Source organism: Trachinotus anak, unplaced genomic scaffold, assembly GCF_046630095.1.
Source record: "Trachinotus anak isolate AG129_WGS33_773 ecotype Australia unplaced genomic scaffold, CSIRO_AGI_Tana_v1 ptg000004l, whole genome shotgun sequence".
Classification (NCBI taxonomy): domain Eukaryota; kingdom Metazoa; phylum Chordata; class Actinopteri; order Carangiformes; family Carangidae; genus Trachinotus; species Trachinotus anak.
The window spans coordinates 11,299,718-11,316,557 of NW_027273855.1; the positions used below are offsets into that span (position 1 = coordinate 11,299,718).

The following is a 16,840-nucleotide window of genomic DNA, read 5'->3' on the forward strand; positions in this document are numbered from 1 at the left end:
TTGTACCTCAGGAAATGTTATTTGGTGAACACAAAAATATGGTGCTTCAAATATAATACATATAAATATATATGGCTGTAGTTCTGCCCTAATGAAGAGTTCAATGGTCATTTAAAAAGCTCAACTCAGAAACTTGAATCCTGGTGATCTGAAGAAGATGTTTATGTCCAACTTCTAGGCGACAACACATGCTATTTCTTTCACGTCATTCCCTGAAAACATGGAAACATGGAGGATCTAAATATATGGATACACTTACCCCACCAACTTTTTCAAAATAAGCCCCATGGCTTCCAAAGTGGATGAGCTGCTCGTTGAAAAACCAGGTGAACTTGAGGTCCAGCGTGGGGTCATGAGATACCTGGCAGGGCAGCACAATGCTCTCACCTACGGTTACGTCCAGATGACCTGCTGGACTGGTGATCACAGTTGGCTCTGGAAACAGGGAGAAACAAGTTAGAAAGGGTGGGCTTTCCTCTATCAAAGTAGATATACCTATTTCTAGACTGTCTGCAATATAGATGGTTATACACTTTCAGCTAGCTTGTTTTTTATTTATTTATGTTCTTCATGTTATCGAAAATAATTGGAAAATATGCCACACTCAAAAAAAAAAAAAAAATCTTCAGCCTGCCAGGGAGCTCATATAGCATCTCTTTCTTTCAGTTTCATAAAGCAGAGTATGGTTTGTGGTATGTGGTATGTGCACCACCAAAAAACAGCAGAGACAAAGTAAAAAAAACACAAACAAAAGGAAAAACTCAGCCAGGTCAGATGTGAGGCGATAATTTGGCTTTGTTTGTGCGGAGACAAAAAGCGATTCTATTTCATCCTCAGCGTGGTGCGCATCAACATAATCTTTGGTCTGTCTCAGCTGGGTGTCTCACTCAACAGCAGTGCAGTGCACAGGCTGAGAGGCCCCTACACCAGGCCACTGTGAATTATGCATGCATGTCATAAGCATCTAATGGACAGGCAAGCCAATACAGCATGTCAGGGGGAGTAAAGGTCTATATTCAGCTCTGTCAAAACAGGCCAGCTTGTTTATCTCGTTTATCTCTGAGGAGAACCAACCAGTCATGGGGGTGCATTCCAGGTGAGTCTTAGGGAAGTTTGGCACCAGATGTAAAATGAGAGGAGAAAAACTTTCTGCTTGCAAAGCTGTCAGGCTTGATGCTGATTTGCTGTTATAGTATAGAAGAGAAAATCACAAATTGGCTCCCTCACTCCCTACAGTTTGCACTGGGCATGGCAATTCTCATTCTGTAAACCTATGCCCTAATGGCAGTATATTTCAAACAACCATAATGAACAGTTTTTATTGTACAGACCAGGGACAGACTAGACTGGATTTTAATGTTTCTATTTGAATTAGCATAGGAATTGCTGGAATGTGTTGTTGTGTCTGAATATCCCCAGTATGAGTTTCAATCAAATAGTTGAAATAATGGGATGAAAAACCCTGCAAATTACAGTAACTGATGATAGAAACATTTATTTAGTTGGAACCCTCATCAACAACAAAAATATTAATTGAATTTAGTATATGCATGTAAAATCTCCCTCTGCAAAGTACTTCTGCTTGTACAGTTGAATTTGTACTTGAGTGCGTACTTTTAAAAACTCCTTCCAGACCAGCATTTGAAACACACACATAAATGTACAGTACATAGTGAATAACAGATGCGTTCGTACACATAAAAAGGCTGAGACAGAAAAAAAACAGAAAGCAAATTGGGCTTCCATGCAAGCTAATTTGCAATTCAAAAAACTTGTGAAGAGGAATCACCAAAAGGCATTTTAATAGAGCACTGTTGACGCTGCTCTTTAGAAAGACCTAGAAAATTCATTGCACTGCAGAAGTGTGTGATTTAAATGGATTGAAATCTTAAACAAACCGAGCATGGCTATGAGCCAGTGTGCAAAAAAGTATGAATTAAACATTGAGGTGCATGAATGCAATAAGCCTCTTGTCTCACTTCCTCCAGCCACTGCCACTCAACCAATTGGACTGTATATCTGTCAAGTAAGAAGAAGCTAACCTTGATAGCAACTCTGCTTCACTGTTAGTTCATCGGGTGTGCAGTGACGGTCAGTGTTGGTTAATTTAATTCCTTTGCTTTGTGTTCCTCCAAAATACTGTCAACTATACAGTGCATCCGGAAAGTATTCACCGCGCTTCACTTTTTCCACATTTTGTTATGTTACAGCCTTATTCCAAAATGGATTAAATTCATTTTTTACCTCAAACTTCTACACACAATATCCCATAATGACAAAGTGAAAAAAGTTTGCTTAAAATTTTTTTTATATTAAAAATAAAAAACAAAAAAAATCACATGCACATAAGTATTCACATCCTTTGCTCAATACTTTGTTGAAGCACCTTTGACAGCAATTACAGCCTCAAGTCTTTTTGAGTAAGATGCTTGAAACTTTGCACACCTATTTTTGGGCCGTTTCTCCCATTCTTCTTTGCAGAACCTCTCAAGCTCCATCAGGTTGGATGGGGAGCGTCGGTGCACAGCCATTTTCAGATCTCTCCAGAGATGTTCAATCGGGTTCAAGTCTGGGCTCTGGCTGGACCACTAAAGGACATTGACAGAGTTGTCCCGAAGCCACTCCTTTGTTATCTTGGCTGTGTGCTTAGGTCGCTGTCCTGTTGGAAGATGAACCTTCGCCCCAGTCCGAGGTCCAGAGCGCTCTGGAGCAGGTTATCATCAAGGATGTCTCTGTACATTGCTGCATTCATCTTTCCCTCGACCCTGACTAGTCTCCCAGCTCCTGCTGCCAAAAAACATCCCCACAGCATGATGCTGCCACCGCCATGCTTCACTGGTTTCCTCCAGACATGACGCTTGGTATTCAGGCCAAAAAGTTTAATCTTCGTTTCATCAGACCAGAGAATCTTGTTTCTCATGGTCTCAGAGTCCTCCAGGTGCCTTTTGGCAAACTCCAGGTGGGCTGTCATGTGTTTTTTTACTGAGGAGTGGCTTCCATCTGGCCACTCTACCATACAGGCCTGATTGGTGGGGTGCTGCAGAAATGGTTGTCCTTCTGGAAGGTTCTCTCTCCACAGAGCAACACTGGAGCACTGTCAGACCGACCATCGGGTTCTTGGTCACCTCCCTGACTAGGGCTCTTCTGCCCCAATCGCTCAGATTAGCCAGCTCTAGGAAGAGTCCTGGTGGTTCCAAACTTCCATTTACAGATGATGGAGGCCACTGTGCTCATTGGGACCTTCAATGCTGCAGAACATTTTCTATACCCTTCCCCAGATCTGTGCCTCGATACAATCCTGTCTTGGAGGTCTACAGACAATTCCTTGGACTTCATGGCTTGGTTTGTGCTCTGACATGCACTGTCAACTGTCAGACCTTATATAGACAGGTGTGTGCCTTTCCAAATCATGTCCAATCAACTGAATCTACCACAGGTGGACTCCAATCAAGTTAATAAGGATAATCAGTGGAAACAGGATGCACCTGAGCTCAATTTTGAGTGCTATGGCAAAGGCTGTGAATACTTATGATTTTTCTGTTATTTATTATATTTGCAAAAATTTCAAGCAAACTTTTTTCACTTTGTCATTATGGGGTATTGTGTGTAGAATTTTGAAGTAAAAATGAATTAAATCAATTTTGGAATAAGGCTGTAACATAACAAAATGTGGAAAAAGTGAAGTGCTGTGAATTATGTATTATTTTATTACAAGAGCTGGATAACAAAACCTGATGTTCAAATGGATCACATAAAAGGGTTTTAACAAATAACTACTGTAACAAACCAATTCCAGAATTACATGACAAAAAGCAAATGCTTTATATATTATTTGCTTGGTGTTAATGCATTTGTATTGCTTGGTATAATAGAGATATTGTCTTAATAAATGGAGATTACTGTTGTTCTGTATAATTTAATGTATGGCACAACCACTGGTAACAGCTAATAAAAGAAACAATAGACAAGCAACATCCAGCTGTCATTTACATTACATTATCAAGCCAAGTCAAGAAAATAATATCTTACCTTTAACCAAAAGGCTGCCAGCGCTGCTCGCTACTCCAAACTGGTTTCTGGCTACACATGTGTAGAGTCCAGCATCCATTTTAGTGACGTTGGAAATCCGAAGGCTCCCATTATCCAACACAGTAACTCTGTGGGGAGTAAAAAGAGTATATAGATATACATGCATGTATATATGTATGTGTGTGTGTGTGTATGTGTGTGTGTGTATATATATATATATATATATATATGTAACCATATTCTGCCAGTTGACCAGTGCATCAATATTGGGTTAATAAAGCACAGTATAGCCCTGCTTCTGAAAGCCTGTATGTCAGTCATTTCATAGTCCAAGTGCATGAAAATCTATACTAAATGAGCAAGTCCAGTGTTCTGCAGCATTTAACTTTAGCCTGGAGTTTATCTCAGTGAATTTTAATTGGCTTCCTGTGCTTCAGAGTGACAGAAGGAGACGCGCAGTGTGAGGAGTTACAGTTTGATTTGTCAGCACTGACTTGATAAGAACAGTGTGAGATTGCTGTATTGGAAGACATTTTCAGTCTCATTTTCAGTTCATTGTTTCATTTCAAAGCAACAATTAGATTCATCCACAAGCCACCTAGTTTTTTTTTTTAATTTTATTAACCTATTTATGTTTAATCCAAATAATCACAATATTATATTATTTGTGCTTTTAACTATGACCCAGAACTGCAACAGCAAATGTCTTTTGAAGGAAATGCAACAGAGACTGGATTATTTTTTCTGTTAATGCAATGAGGAATCAGTCCCAAACAGTTCACACAGAACATATTACTAAAATTAACAAACAGACAACCTAACCATTTCCAAAAAAAAAAAAAAAAAAAAAAAAAAAGTCTAATGTTTCAGTCAATCAATAAATTTGCAGTGAATACAGCATTATTAAAGTTTAAGACACTCACAGCACTTGGTTAAAGTCCCCAGTGACTTCATACACAATGTGTTTATTTACATTTAACAAACAACACAACGTTTCTGAACCTTAATCTAAGTGCTTTTGTTCCCTCAACCTCACCACAGATGGGACTGCGAATCCTGATTTTGTACACTCACCATCCACGCAAACCACCTCCTGATGACTCTGCTGAAATGCAAGCACTTCATTTAATAAGAAAAAAAAGAAAAACAAAAAAAACGAAGAAACAAACAAAAACAGAAAAAATGTTGACTCTGAACATAATTGTGCAGTTTAGTTACATATAAATGTAATTTCTAGAAGAGTTGTTTTTCTGTTATCTTGAGTGCTGGGAGAGCAACATGAGGGCAAAAATTTCTAAGCTGAAAAACTAAACCTTAGAAATGTTGATGGCCCCTCCAGGGAGCATTGAAAAGATTTGTGGGGGATGAGTCCTTAAAAGCATGTCAATGTCAACAAGGCCTTGAATACAGTGTGTACAAAAAAAGTGCAAAGAACTTATAAGGAAATATACATAATGCCATTCATTTGGCCCATTTTGAGCAAAGTCAAGGATAGAGGATAAAAGAAAGTATGCATTTAAGAGGGAAACTTGTTTGGTGAGATGCACACCCAAACACTTTATAAAATTGAAATGAAAGACAGGACAACAGGTGATTGAGGCACACAATGAAAAAACGTTAATGGTTTGATTAATTCTATATACCATAATGCCAAAAAAGCATTCCTTTACTTTAATGAAAAACTGGCCATATGCTGCACAGAGTACTCAGATTAAACGCAAAGAGGGATAATATTCATGTTTTTAGCATGCAGACAGTGCAAAAGAACCATTCATTTCAAACCACTATTTCCTGAAAACATTACCAGATATCACCAGTACAAACTTGATATACTGTATTACTAAATAATTCATTTTTAATACCTACTGTTCACATTTGATCCTTTTGTCTTTCCTGTTAACAAGGCATTCGAGCTGATTCAGACAAAATCTTTTTCTTGTTCTCTCTCCTTTGATCTCTGTAATTACTGGAGGTAATCTATCACACTCAGTAAAAGACAGTGTGATTGAAGTTTTTGCTTACTTCTTGGATTCCCCTCACTGAAAAATGTTTCCCAGCACTTCCATCATGCTTTTAAGGGTATGCTATTTGCTGTCTTTCCCTTACTGGATTCTTAAAGTAAACAGTCTAAAATAAATACAGTTTCAATACAGTATGCTTGTCCTAGCAAAATGTCAGAAATAAGTTGTAATTTTACATTGACTAATTAGATTTTCTGTGTTAATTTTATTAATTATAACTCAGGTAATTGCAATTTGGCTCATCTGTCAATCTGGATGTCTTGTTATCTCTTTGTTAAAAAAAAACTTTTATTTTGGTCTCAGATAAGGCAAAGGTTTTAGAGGACGAACACATCATGACAGTAAAGGGATGAAAAACATTTAATAACAATGGCCTTAGAAATCTTTCAGACACTTTCACTTTATGCACACTTTATTATGTTGTAGATTTGCTTTTAAACGGATAAAATTGCCATTTTGCCCATTAGTCTACACTCAAAAACCCACGATGATCAAATGAAAACATGTTTTAAGAAAATTTTCTGTATTTATTAAAAAATCAAAAAATGAAATCTGTCATTTGAATCTGTCAAGTCTATAATGGGCCCACTGTCCTTACTTATCATCGCTGAATATCTGTTTTATAACTCTAAAGAACCAAAATAATACAGAGGCAGGGCAGGAGTCCTGTCTCTATTGTTGTCACATTGGAGTCAAGAATCTGCATTGCCACAATGTCCTTCAGCAACAGAGTCTCTATCGGCTCTGATCTCCCCACAGAGGGGCATGCATGAAGAAGAATCCCTACAGGGATCAATAAAATATCACACTGTTAAAAATAAGTTCCCTCTAGCTAACAAGACAGCCATTGCTTGTTGAACTTATAATTAATTTGGCTTGGTTATCACAAAGTTATTACAGACCATTAAGCCTTGTGAGCACAGATTGATATTCCATGATGTGAAACAATTGTTAGACTCCGATGCCATGGCTTAACTGACAAAAGGAGGATATTTATGATAATTCCAATGTGCTGGGATTTCTTGCTTGAAAAGTAATTTGTCAAAGAAAGAAACTAAACAATGGCTAAACATTTAATGCTTGTGGGAGAATTGTGTTATTGACTTTTTTGATGGATGCAAAGCAGAAAATGCTACAGCCTCACCTTTTTTACAAATTCAAGCTACAGTGGAAAATCTATCCTCAGTTCATTTCTTCAGTCAGAAAGGTCATGCCAATTTGATCAAATTATATTCCACAAATCTTTGAAACTGCCTTTCAACCACGGTTGTAGAACAATTTCCTGAAATTAATTACCCCACTTATAAATGCCGTGCCCTGCAAATCCTCACTAGAAGCTCCCATCTTATCTTCTAAACTGCACATGACGGTGTAATGGGGTTGAGCCAGTGTTTCAAAGAAGAACTTGAACACTCCTTTTTAAAAGATCCCTTGAAGGCAGCCTGGACCTCCCAAAATGATCAAATATGACCTGTATCGCCTTAAAGGCTGGAAGAATTAAAATACATTAGCCTCCTCGACAGAGTCCATTCCCCATGGATATGGGGGTATATTCTCCTAAGTGAACTGAGGCCTTCCTTTGTAATGGACTATAACAAAGAGTTATGGATATGAGATGTCACAGGGATAAGACTTGCCATTAAACTGTGCAGTAGCCTATGTCAGGCTTCCTCCTCACCAACGCAACAAAGGAACAGTTCAGGATAAAGATGTAAGGAGCATTATCTGTCTGAAATGCTTTCACTTCTTTCCCTCTTCTCTCAAATGTTGCCCTGGAGCAATTAAGGTATAGGGGAAATTTGTGGGATACATAAAATCTTGAGCAGTCTGATATAGTAAACAGGCACTTTACCTCAACCTTATTGGTTGGTGTTAAAGTGAGCTACTGGCTGTAATCTAAAAGCCTGCTGTGTCTCACTCTCTCTGGTGAGACTGTAAATGAAAAACATTATTTTAACCACTTAAGTAGGATTGCATAATTAAGTCAGTATATTACTTGGAAGTTGCAGTCTTATCAATCATGCTTAATTAATTCACTAGCGATGCACATTATGTTTTGGCAACATGTCCAGGAAGATCTTGTTGTTTTAGAAGCAGGATTATAAATGGATTCACATTACTTGAAAGAGCAACATATGCCATTTAGCTTAACAATCTTAAACACAGTTGTTCAATCTAAAGGTAATATTCCTAAGAGCTGTTTCCTATATCTGTTTCACAGTTGCTGGCAGTGGTCAGTAGTGAAATTAAATTACGGTAAGCCCTTTATCGTTAACCTCATAGCTTCCTATGTAAGTGCACGGCAACCCTGTTATAAGGCTATCTTGTTATACAAGCCTGGGATATGAGCTGATGTAGGTATCACCATTGCATGATTTCATTAACTAATCAGATCCTGCCTGTGTTCTTAGTTGATTTGTTCTCCCCTGCTCCAGATCCTTGAAAACATTATCCCTGGAAGATTAGAAGGAATTATGGGTATTTTAGTTGAGCCAGTGGGATGGATTAGTGATATGCCACTGCTGTAATAGCATTGGTAGCTACCCCATTTCGATATGGAGGAAAGTAAATGCTAACGAGCCAGGACCGGGGGAATAGGTTTGCGAAAGATGCTGCAATCATGTCAAAGCCTAACATCTTGTATGCAGCTCACCCACTACAGGCCGAGGCTGTAACGTTAAATCTCAAATGGGAAATCTTGCCTTTATGGGCGCGACTGATATTGCACATTGCACTATGGATGCATTTTCCTTTCAGTACTTAAGAGGATGATAAATCTGCAAGCTGGGTCCAACATTTAGCGGGCCTTTGCAACACTTAATCTTGGTGCTGATTCTGCTGCTCCCCCTCAAATAAAACATCTCTCTCCTGTAACCAAGATGTCTCAGCCTGGTATTATCATCTGTATTAACAAACACTTTTGGTTTCCCAAGCATACTGTCTGACAGGGGGAAGGTGAGACATGACTAAATGTGCTGCACTCCCACTGTGGTGAGGATGGATAACCCAGAGGTTGGGTGTGGAAAAGCTGCTGAGACAGTTGAACAATTAATCCCATATCAAATGAGAAATCTGGACCCCCACTACGTCACTGCATGTGCCAGCAGGTGTGCTTTTCCTCCTGCTGGCACATCCCTGCAAAAAATGAAGATGTTATCAAACAGAAGGTGGAAATGCACCAGTGAGTCATCTGTGTAGCTCACATACAATGAGAGATTTTCCTCTCAGAGCAATAAGTAAAAGTGCAGCAGCACATCAAGGTGTCTTGGTTCTCCCTAATGTAATCTTGTTCAGTGTTTCAAGGTTGTGAGACCTGCAATAGTGCAAATATCACCAAATGGTGACATTTCATCAAACGTGTATATTTCCTGTGACTGAATTTGAAAGAGATAAAGTATATGTGCACTTCACCACCATGTAGTTTAAAACTGCCTTCTTCCACTTCTGCATATCGAGCTGTTTGCTGTCACGTAAGAAGCTGTATGAATCCTGATCAGTCACTGATTGTACTGTATATCTTACTGCTACCATGGCCACCATTATATCTTCAGGGGGAGAAGTGTTTTTTTCTTTCTTGCTTGATTAATATTTGTTTTCTTTCTTCCTCTCCTCTGCAGCACACACACGTATTGCATTGATCTGTACTTAACCTGATTTCTAATAAAACAAGGTGTGCAGCTAATTCCCCTGATGTCACCACCACTATCTCAGAAGAACCTATGTTTTTCAGCAGCTAGCCACTGATCAGTCCTTTTGGGTATTTCATCTGCTTCCTGTGTGTCTCAGTTGTAGTCTGGATCATCCTCTGACTTGCGCTTTAATGACCCTCCAGGCCTTACATGCTGCTAATGAGCTGATGGATCAGCACATCGATCCAAGTGCTGCAGTCTAGAAACGACCAATTACCTTAAGTAAACAGTGCAGGGACCAGCTCTGAGCACAGCCGGCAGAGCAAAGTAAAATGGAGTTCAGTGATGAAATGTAGATAGCTGGGGGAAAGTGGTGGAGTGCAGAATGTGTTATGCAGTTCAGATTGTATTGTGTCACACTGTGTGTTTTTTGCAGTTTGTCACCATGAATATCAAGCAGGGACAAAAAAAAAAAATAAGTCAATGAAATACTATTCTGTAGGTAAAGCAGACAAACTGAACAACTGTGGTCCCACGATGCACCTACTGCTCTACACAAAGAAATCCAGTACCTGTGGCTCTCTCTCAGGGCTTCCTTCCCTTTCCTCCAAGAAATCACGCCACGGGGAGACATCCTGGGCTTGCATTCGATCAAAATGTCGCCGCCCTGTCGGGCCAGAGTTTGGGCTTTCAACATGTTCTGGGAGAAGTCTGGAGCGATGGCTGATGGGAAGAGCAGAAAGAGAGGAATATAAGTGTTCCTGTGAGTGAGACATCAGTAGAAGAAAAAAGACAAGGAAGTTTACTGTCAGAGAAAGGGAGAGAGAGAGAGAGAGAGAGAGAGGAGCAAAGAGGGAAGTTATTGAGGAAACGACAGTGGAGAAGCAGCCTAAATCTTACAGGTCACTACATCCATTAGGTGGGTCAGCTCTCTCATCCTTTCCTTTCGTCACTCATACACACGTGTTTGCACTCATTGACACTGGCTCACATGTTCACATAAATGCAGTAGTGCAGACATGGTACATCCTTTTTAAAAAGACGTTTTATTTGAAAGAAAGTGGGATTTCTAATTCCATGAATTTTCCTTAGAAGGATATTATGCATTAAGAATTAAGCCGTGGGGCTCTGAAGCAAAAACGAGAGAATGTAAAACGAGAGGGAGGCTTTGTTGCTGCTCCTTTAGGCCTTAATTACTAAGGCGCCGTCGTCTGGAGCTGTTTTGTATGCGCACCGACTCAGCAGAAAGCTCTTCAAAGTGAACACAGAGCCTGGCGCCAGTGACATGGCTGAGCACCTGCCAACGCATGCTGGTGTGCGTGCATACCCAGCAATACACACTGTAATATGCATGTATTTATACACACATACCACCTCACAATTATTTCTTGACACTAAGTGCAAAATGCCAGCATCTCCTTCAACAACAGAATAGATATTTGTCATACTTGTCTTCTCATCACACATGGGTGGAATTTATATGAACTCCTAACTTGAAAAATTAGTTAGAGGAGTTTTTTTTTATTATACTCTGTTTTGCCTCATGTTTTAAATGAGTGTAGCAAAGTACTACAAAATTTAAACACATTTCTTGTCTGTAGGGGGACTATGTTAAATAAGTAAGTATTTTTGGCTGGACCATCTGCAACGGGGGGCCAACCCTATAATCCACTGATTGACTGACTGGCTGTTGGTCAGTCGGCTGATTGATCAGTCAGTTGTTGTTCAATAACATAAACAGAAAAACGTGTAAATGACAACAGCTTTATTGGGAATTTGCCTGCGTTAAAATATTTTACATAATATTGTATATAATATGTAATATTGTGAACACAGAGAGGAGGAGAGAAGGAAACAGATAAAGGACTTAAATCATTAATCAAAAAATAATTGTCAGATTATTTTAATAATGAAAATAATTGTTAGTTGCTGCCCTGTAGTGTGTATAGATTTAACAGGTATAGCTAACCAAATTAGAAAAATATTTTCTTTCTCTGGAGTACTTGCAAAACAGGTCTGTGTTGTACTACTCAAAAATAAATATTGTTTCAAAATGATTCTTTAATAAAGAGGTGCAGACTGCAAAGTTTAGATTTTTATGGTCCCACTCAGGAGCAATTAAACTATCAGATAAGTCCCCTGATTATAGAACAGGACATCAGGTTCTGTGAGCTCTGCAGCTTCAATCCTGCCAGCATACATGCAGTTACTGTGTGTCAAGCCACTAATCAGAGTCATGTATATTTCTAAACACAAGCATCTAAAGCCGCTGTGTCAGGAAGTAAAGTGGCTTTCACAGACTCTTAATACTTTATATTACGAATATCAAACTGCCACAGCAAAGAGCTTTGAGCGCTTGAACAAGGATATAAAACAACCTTTTTTCAGTATCTGCTTATATCAATTAGCTCACCAGTTTGCAAAGAAATTAAGTTTGCACTTAATTTCTACAGTAAACCAGACACATAGAAGCTTAACTCTAAGTACATAAACTCAATTCACATCTTCTCTTGCCCAGATAGTTATATCATCTTAGCCTTTCATGACACCTTCACCTATTTGTCTGACTAACTGTTGCCAATAACCCTATCTGCCTTCTAAGCCTGAAGGAACTTGAACAAACTAAACTTTTACTTTTAGCCATTTACTGTATTTCTATATGGTGAGTGTTGATGTTTGCTTCTGAGCTCAACTTCTTAAGTCAGTTATATAAACAGTGAGATGAAGTTCATCTTCTATAATTAGACTGCCTAGACTACAGTTAAAAACTAAACTAAAATAAAGTTATTTCCTTCAAAGCAGACCTAGGAACTTCACTGCAGCTGCAGATGTTCTGGTGCCAACTACTGTAACCAAAGAAGATGTTGTTCTAATTTCCCTGCCATTGAACTAGTGCACACAGCTGATCTTCCCCAAACAAACCAGTCACTTCAACTTTCCCAACTGAGGGCAGGCCAGCATCCCGTGTGGTTACTTGACTATGAGAGAATGACTTATTTTGCACTTTTGGCATGAACAGAAAATAAAAATGTTTTTATGTGCTTAGCTTGAATTTAAAAAGTATGAATTTACCCTTTTCTGATTCTGTACATCTTTTTGTTGTCCATAAAAGAAAAAAGTAAAAGAGCCCTGATAAAAAAAAACAAACAAACAAACAAACAAAAAAACATTAGAGGAAAAAAAATGTAGAATTATTTTGGTGATCCAATTGGCAAAAGACATTTATTACATGTTGCAGAGACATATGTAGTGAATGTTCTGCCAATATGACTGTGAGCGTAGGAGCTATGGCCTCAAATGTGCACCTTTAATTATAGTGCTCCCACCAAGCTGACTGGTATCGTAGCTATTTTGGCACATTTATCATCTTGCCAAAAAAAAAAAAAAAAAAAATGTCTACCATCTAAAAGTGATTAAGATGAAATGAGCACAACTCCACTAAATGAATTTAGAGTCTTGTGTATTTGGTCTTACCTATGACTTGTAGCTCAGCGTTGGTGAAAATTCGGCCATGCTTGTTCTCCGCCACACACTGGTACATGGCGATGTCAGCCAGATTCAGGCTACTGATGGTCAGCACTCCATTATTCGCCTGAACTCTATCCTGCTAGAGACACACACATACACACACATGTATGCACTTAACGCAATGTGACTTGAAATGGAGGCTGCTATGCTAACCTGACAACAAACACCAAATAAGTTTAGACAAGGGTGAACAGTCAGCAGAAGGTGTTTGAGTGGTTGCCTCTGGCATAAAAATAAGACCCAATACAATCCAACATCCAATTATGACCTCTGTGCTGGCGCTGTTGTACGCTCCTTCAAGTACTAAGGCCCTTGGTTAATTAACATGTGATGAAAGCACTGTGATCAAAACCATACTGGGTCTTTGCTTTGTCCATGTTCCTGGATGTCTACATTCAATATGCACCATGTTTAGTTCTTTGGTCTCAACCAGCTCCTGAAACAAATATCTTTGGCTCCAGCTTGTAACTAACTGTTGTTGCTGGGAAAGTACCGTGGCATACTGTGTATGACAATTCTTTGTGGTTGTTTCACCACAGTAACCCCTTTCAAATTACACATGCAGTCATTTGATCCATTGTTAATTACTACAAATATTGATTACTAGAGCCAAGAGAAAAGTCTGTTAAGACAGAAATATGAAATTCTCAGAGCTTCCATCCAAACAGCATTGCTTAGATGTTACAGTAACTGACCTCACAAGAGCTGTTCTGGTCCTAATGCTGTCTAGGACACTTCCCTGGATGATCCTTTAACAAATCTGACATTGATCCCTCAGAATCACTGACACCTGTTTATATAACACTACCATTATACAAACAGAACAAAGAGTGTAAGCGCACTCAACTCAAGGTTTTCCGACATATAAGCAAGGTCAAGTGCCAAAAGAAATTTAAAGTGCTCTACAGAGAGATACAACAATAGAGAATGGGTCATAACATACACACACGGCATGCAAACCTCAATTCAGCAGGTAGGATGTTCCAAACTTTAGGTGCATAAACGCTGAAAGCTCTGTTGCCAGACTTTGAATGCACCGTTGGAATTTGGAGGAAATGGCTGTCATGTGAACTGAGAGATCTGGAGGGTAGATAAACTGATAGCATGTCAGATATATAATCTGGAGCCAGACTATTCAGTGCTTTGTAGACTGGGAGCAAAACCTTCAGGTCAATCCTGTAATGAACAGACAACAAGGGTTTTTTTTAGAGAATTGGGGTGACAGTGGTACAATGTTTTGGTCCTAGAGAAGAGAATACTGGCACCTGCATTTTGAATGAGCTGAATTTGTTTGATGGCTTTTATACAGGAAGAGCAATGAAATGGGTATTACAATAATCTATTCTCCTAGTGAAAGAAGCAAGGACAAATCCACAAGCCAGTTATCTGTATAGTTCCCTCAAAACTTATGTCTATTTAAAGCCTGAGAGTTTAACACTCATGTCAATACAATGATCGATTCATCCAGCCTTTAGGCTATTATAAGTGCTCATTATACACTTTTAGGATTATGATAGTTACAAGGAATTTTATAATAATTACACCAACAACACACACATGGACTCATTTTACACTGGCCAAGTATAAACCTACTAGTACTTTGTGAAGCAGCAATATTAAGACCATTATTTTTTATTTTACACTATGTTTCTTTACTTTGCACAGTAGAATGTCTTTACGCTGTTTGTGTGTAGTTTGCTCTATTTTAATAGCTTCTACAATTATTGCTCTATTGTTTCCTGTGGGTCAATAAATAAGTAATAAAAGGTCATTGTAAATTGTATTACTTCTCAGGTGTTAAGGGAGCTGTATTCTCCCAATAGTACTTTTCATATGACTTGTCTGGAGCAGAATTTGGAGTATTTATCTTAATTTACACTAACCTACGATCCATGGCTAATGTAATAATCTAAAGTCAACAATCATAAAACAAAGCAACATATTTTTTTCATCACCTCTTTGCTCAATACTGTCACACTGTTTCAAGACTGACGCTTTACTGTGTATAAGAAATGTGTGAGATTGTTTTAGGAAAAATTCTAAACAGTCCAATCAGTGTCATAACAGAATGACATACTCGATGTTAATATGAGAATGCTCATCTAAAACTGCCTTGAGAAGGGCAATTAGGGCTATATATGGACATCTTAAGTACTACGATCCCAACTGTGTTAATTCTGAAGGATGACTTGATCTAATTCAAGCTTTAGCCACACTTTTTCTCTCCTTGGGGGGCTGATAATTGAAACACTGGTAATTTTTTGTGGTCTTAATAGACCAGCGGTGACTGTAACCCCTCGCTGCTTAACACAACACTGAGACATCATCAAACGGTGGCTGAAATCAAACCGCTAAGGAATTCGTCAGGAATAAGCTGCAGGATGCAGGCTGCTTTGTACTCCACCAAGCATCATAGTTATGTGTCAGAGAAAAAAAATGCAGCGCAGGTTATGCTGTTTGTTAAAAATTTGTATATAGTATAGAGTATAGACAGTAATAACACCTGAATAAAGTTCTTCCCACTGCTCATTTTGACCTTTACAAGGTTTGGCACTGCTTTCTGCTCCCTTTTTATAGTTGTGGCAATTTAAGTGTGGCGGCACTCATTGTTCTTGCCCTTGATCTTTTCCATTGAGTGTAGCTGGACCTTTTAATGTCACTGACAAAGTAGTCCAGAGGGTCCTGCCGCCAGTCTGTCTGTCGTCTAGAATCATTACAGCACTGCCACTTGAAAAGACAAGGACTCTCCCTTAACATTAGTCAGTGACACTGCTGACGATCTTCAAATAGGGATCTCTCCGAGGCCCCGGCGCATGATGGACACATGGCTGACCTAGCGCTAAAGCCACCACCAGAGGGGATCCTGGGTGAGGATGGATGTCGCAGAGTCCAAGTACAACACAAGTCCCTGGGTTTTTGGCTGGGATTGGATGCTTATACGTGTGTTCAAGGGAAAAGGATGAGAGAGAGAGAGAGAGAGAGAGAGAGAGAGAGAGAGAGAGAGAGAGCCATAGCAACTTTGAATAGATAATAGATGGTCCTTTTTCCTTTTTAGGTTACACAGTGCAAGGGCCCAGGGGGATGAAAGAGATGAAAGAGATCTGTGTAAGTGCATGGGTTGGTGCCACACTACACTGTACCCATTGCCCTGTTAGAAAACCAGAGACTCAGTGGTGTCTCTATCACAATCTCTTTAGCACTGGAGACAAATGGTGGCACTGGCCTGCTTTATGGCCATCATTAATTATGCTTGACTTTTCTCTGATACCTGCACTGTTTCAAGTTGCACTGGAAAAAGGCAAATCATGCACATAGTAACTCATCAGAAGGCAGGTCCCTGACTTTAGAGGTCAAAGGTAGAAAAGCCTCAAAAACACACACACTCATGTATCTGAATAAAGGGGGGAGCTGGTGTTGGAGTGGAAAAATACAAGCGTGAGTAGGTCCTTGTTTCACCGGGGTGACATTTTGAAGTGACAGCCCTCCTCTGCGCCATTTAATTCCCTTGGAGGGGGCCCAAAATTAGATGGAGAGAGAGACAGGAAAAAGTGGGCGGAAAAAAAGCATAAAACGGAGCGTAAAAAAGAGAAAGAGAGAGCACCAGAGATGCTGAGATAAAGGGAGAGAGAGGGA

General features: G+C 39.2%; 1 protein-coding gene across 3 annotated transcripts in view; it reads right to left on the minus strand.

Annotated features, from left to right (window-relative positions):
* Positions 1 to 16,840, minus strand: part of cntn3a.1 (contactin 3a, tandem duplicate 1) — a 74,420-nt gene that overhangs the window by 15,585 nt on the left and 41,995 nt on the right. For 2 of the 3 annotated variants that reach the window (XM_071475859.1, XM_071475858.1), the window contains exons 10-13: positions 13,154 to 13,286; positions 10,252 to 10,402; positions 4,030 to 4,157; positions 260 to 435 (exon numbers count right to left, since the gene is read on the minus strand). In XM_071475859.1, the coding sequence (XP_071331960.1) occupies positions 260 to 435; positions 4,030 to 4,157; positions 10,252 to 10,402; positions 13,154 to 13,286 (588 nt within the window). The remainder of the gene's footprint in view (positions 1 to 259; positions 436 to 4,029; positions 4,158 to 10,251; positions 10,403 to 13,153; positions 13,287 to 16,840) is intronic. The other variant, XM_071475860.1, reaches the window with a different exon arrangement.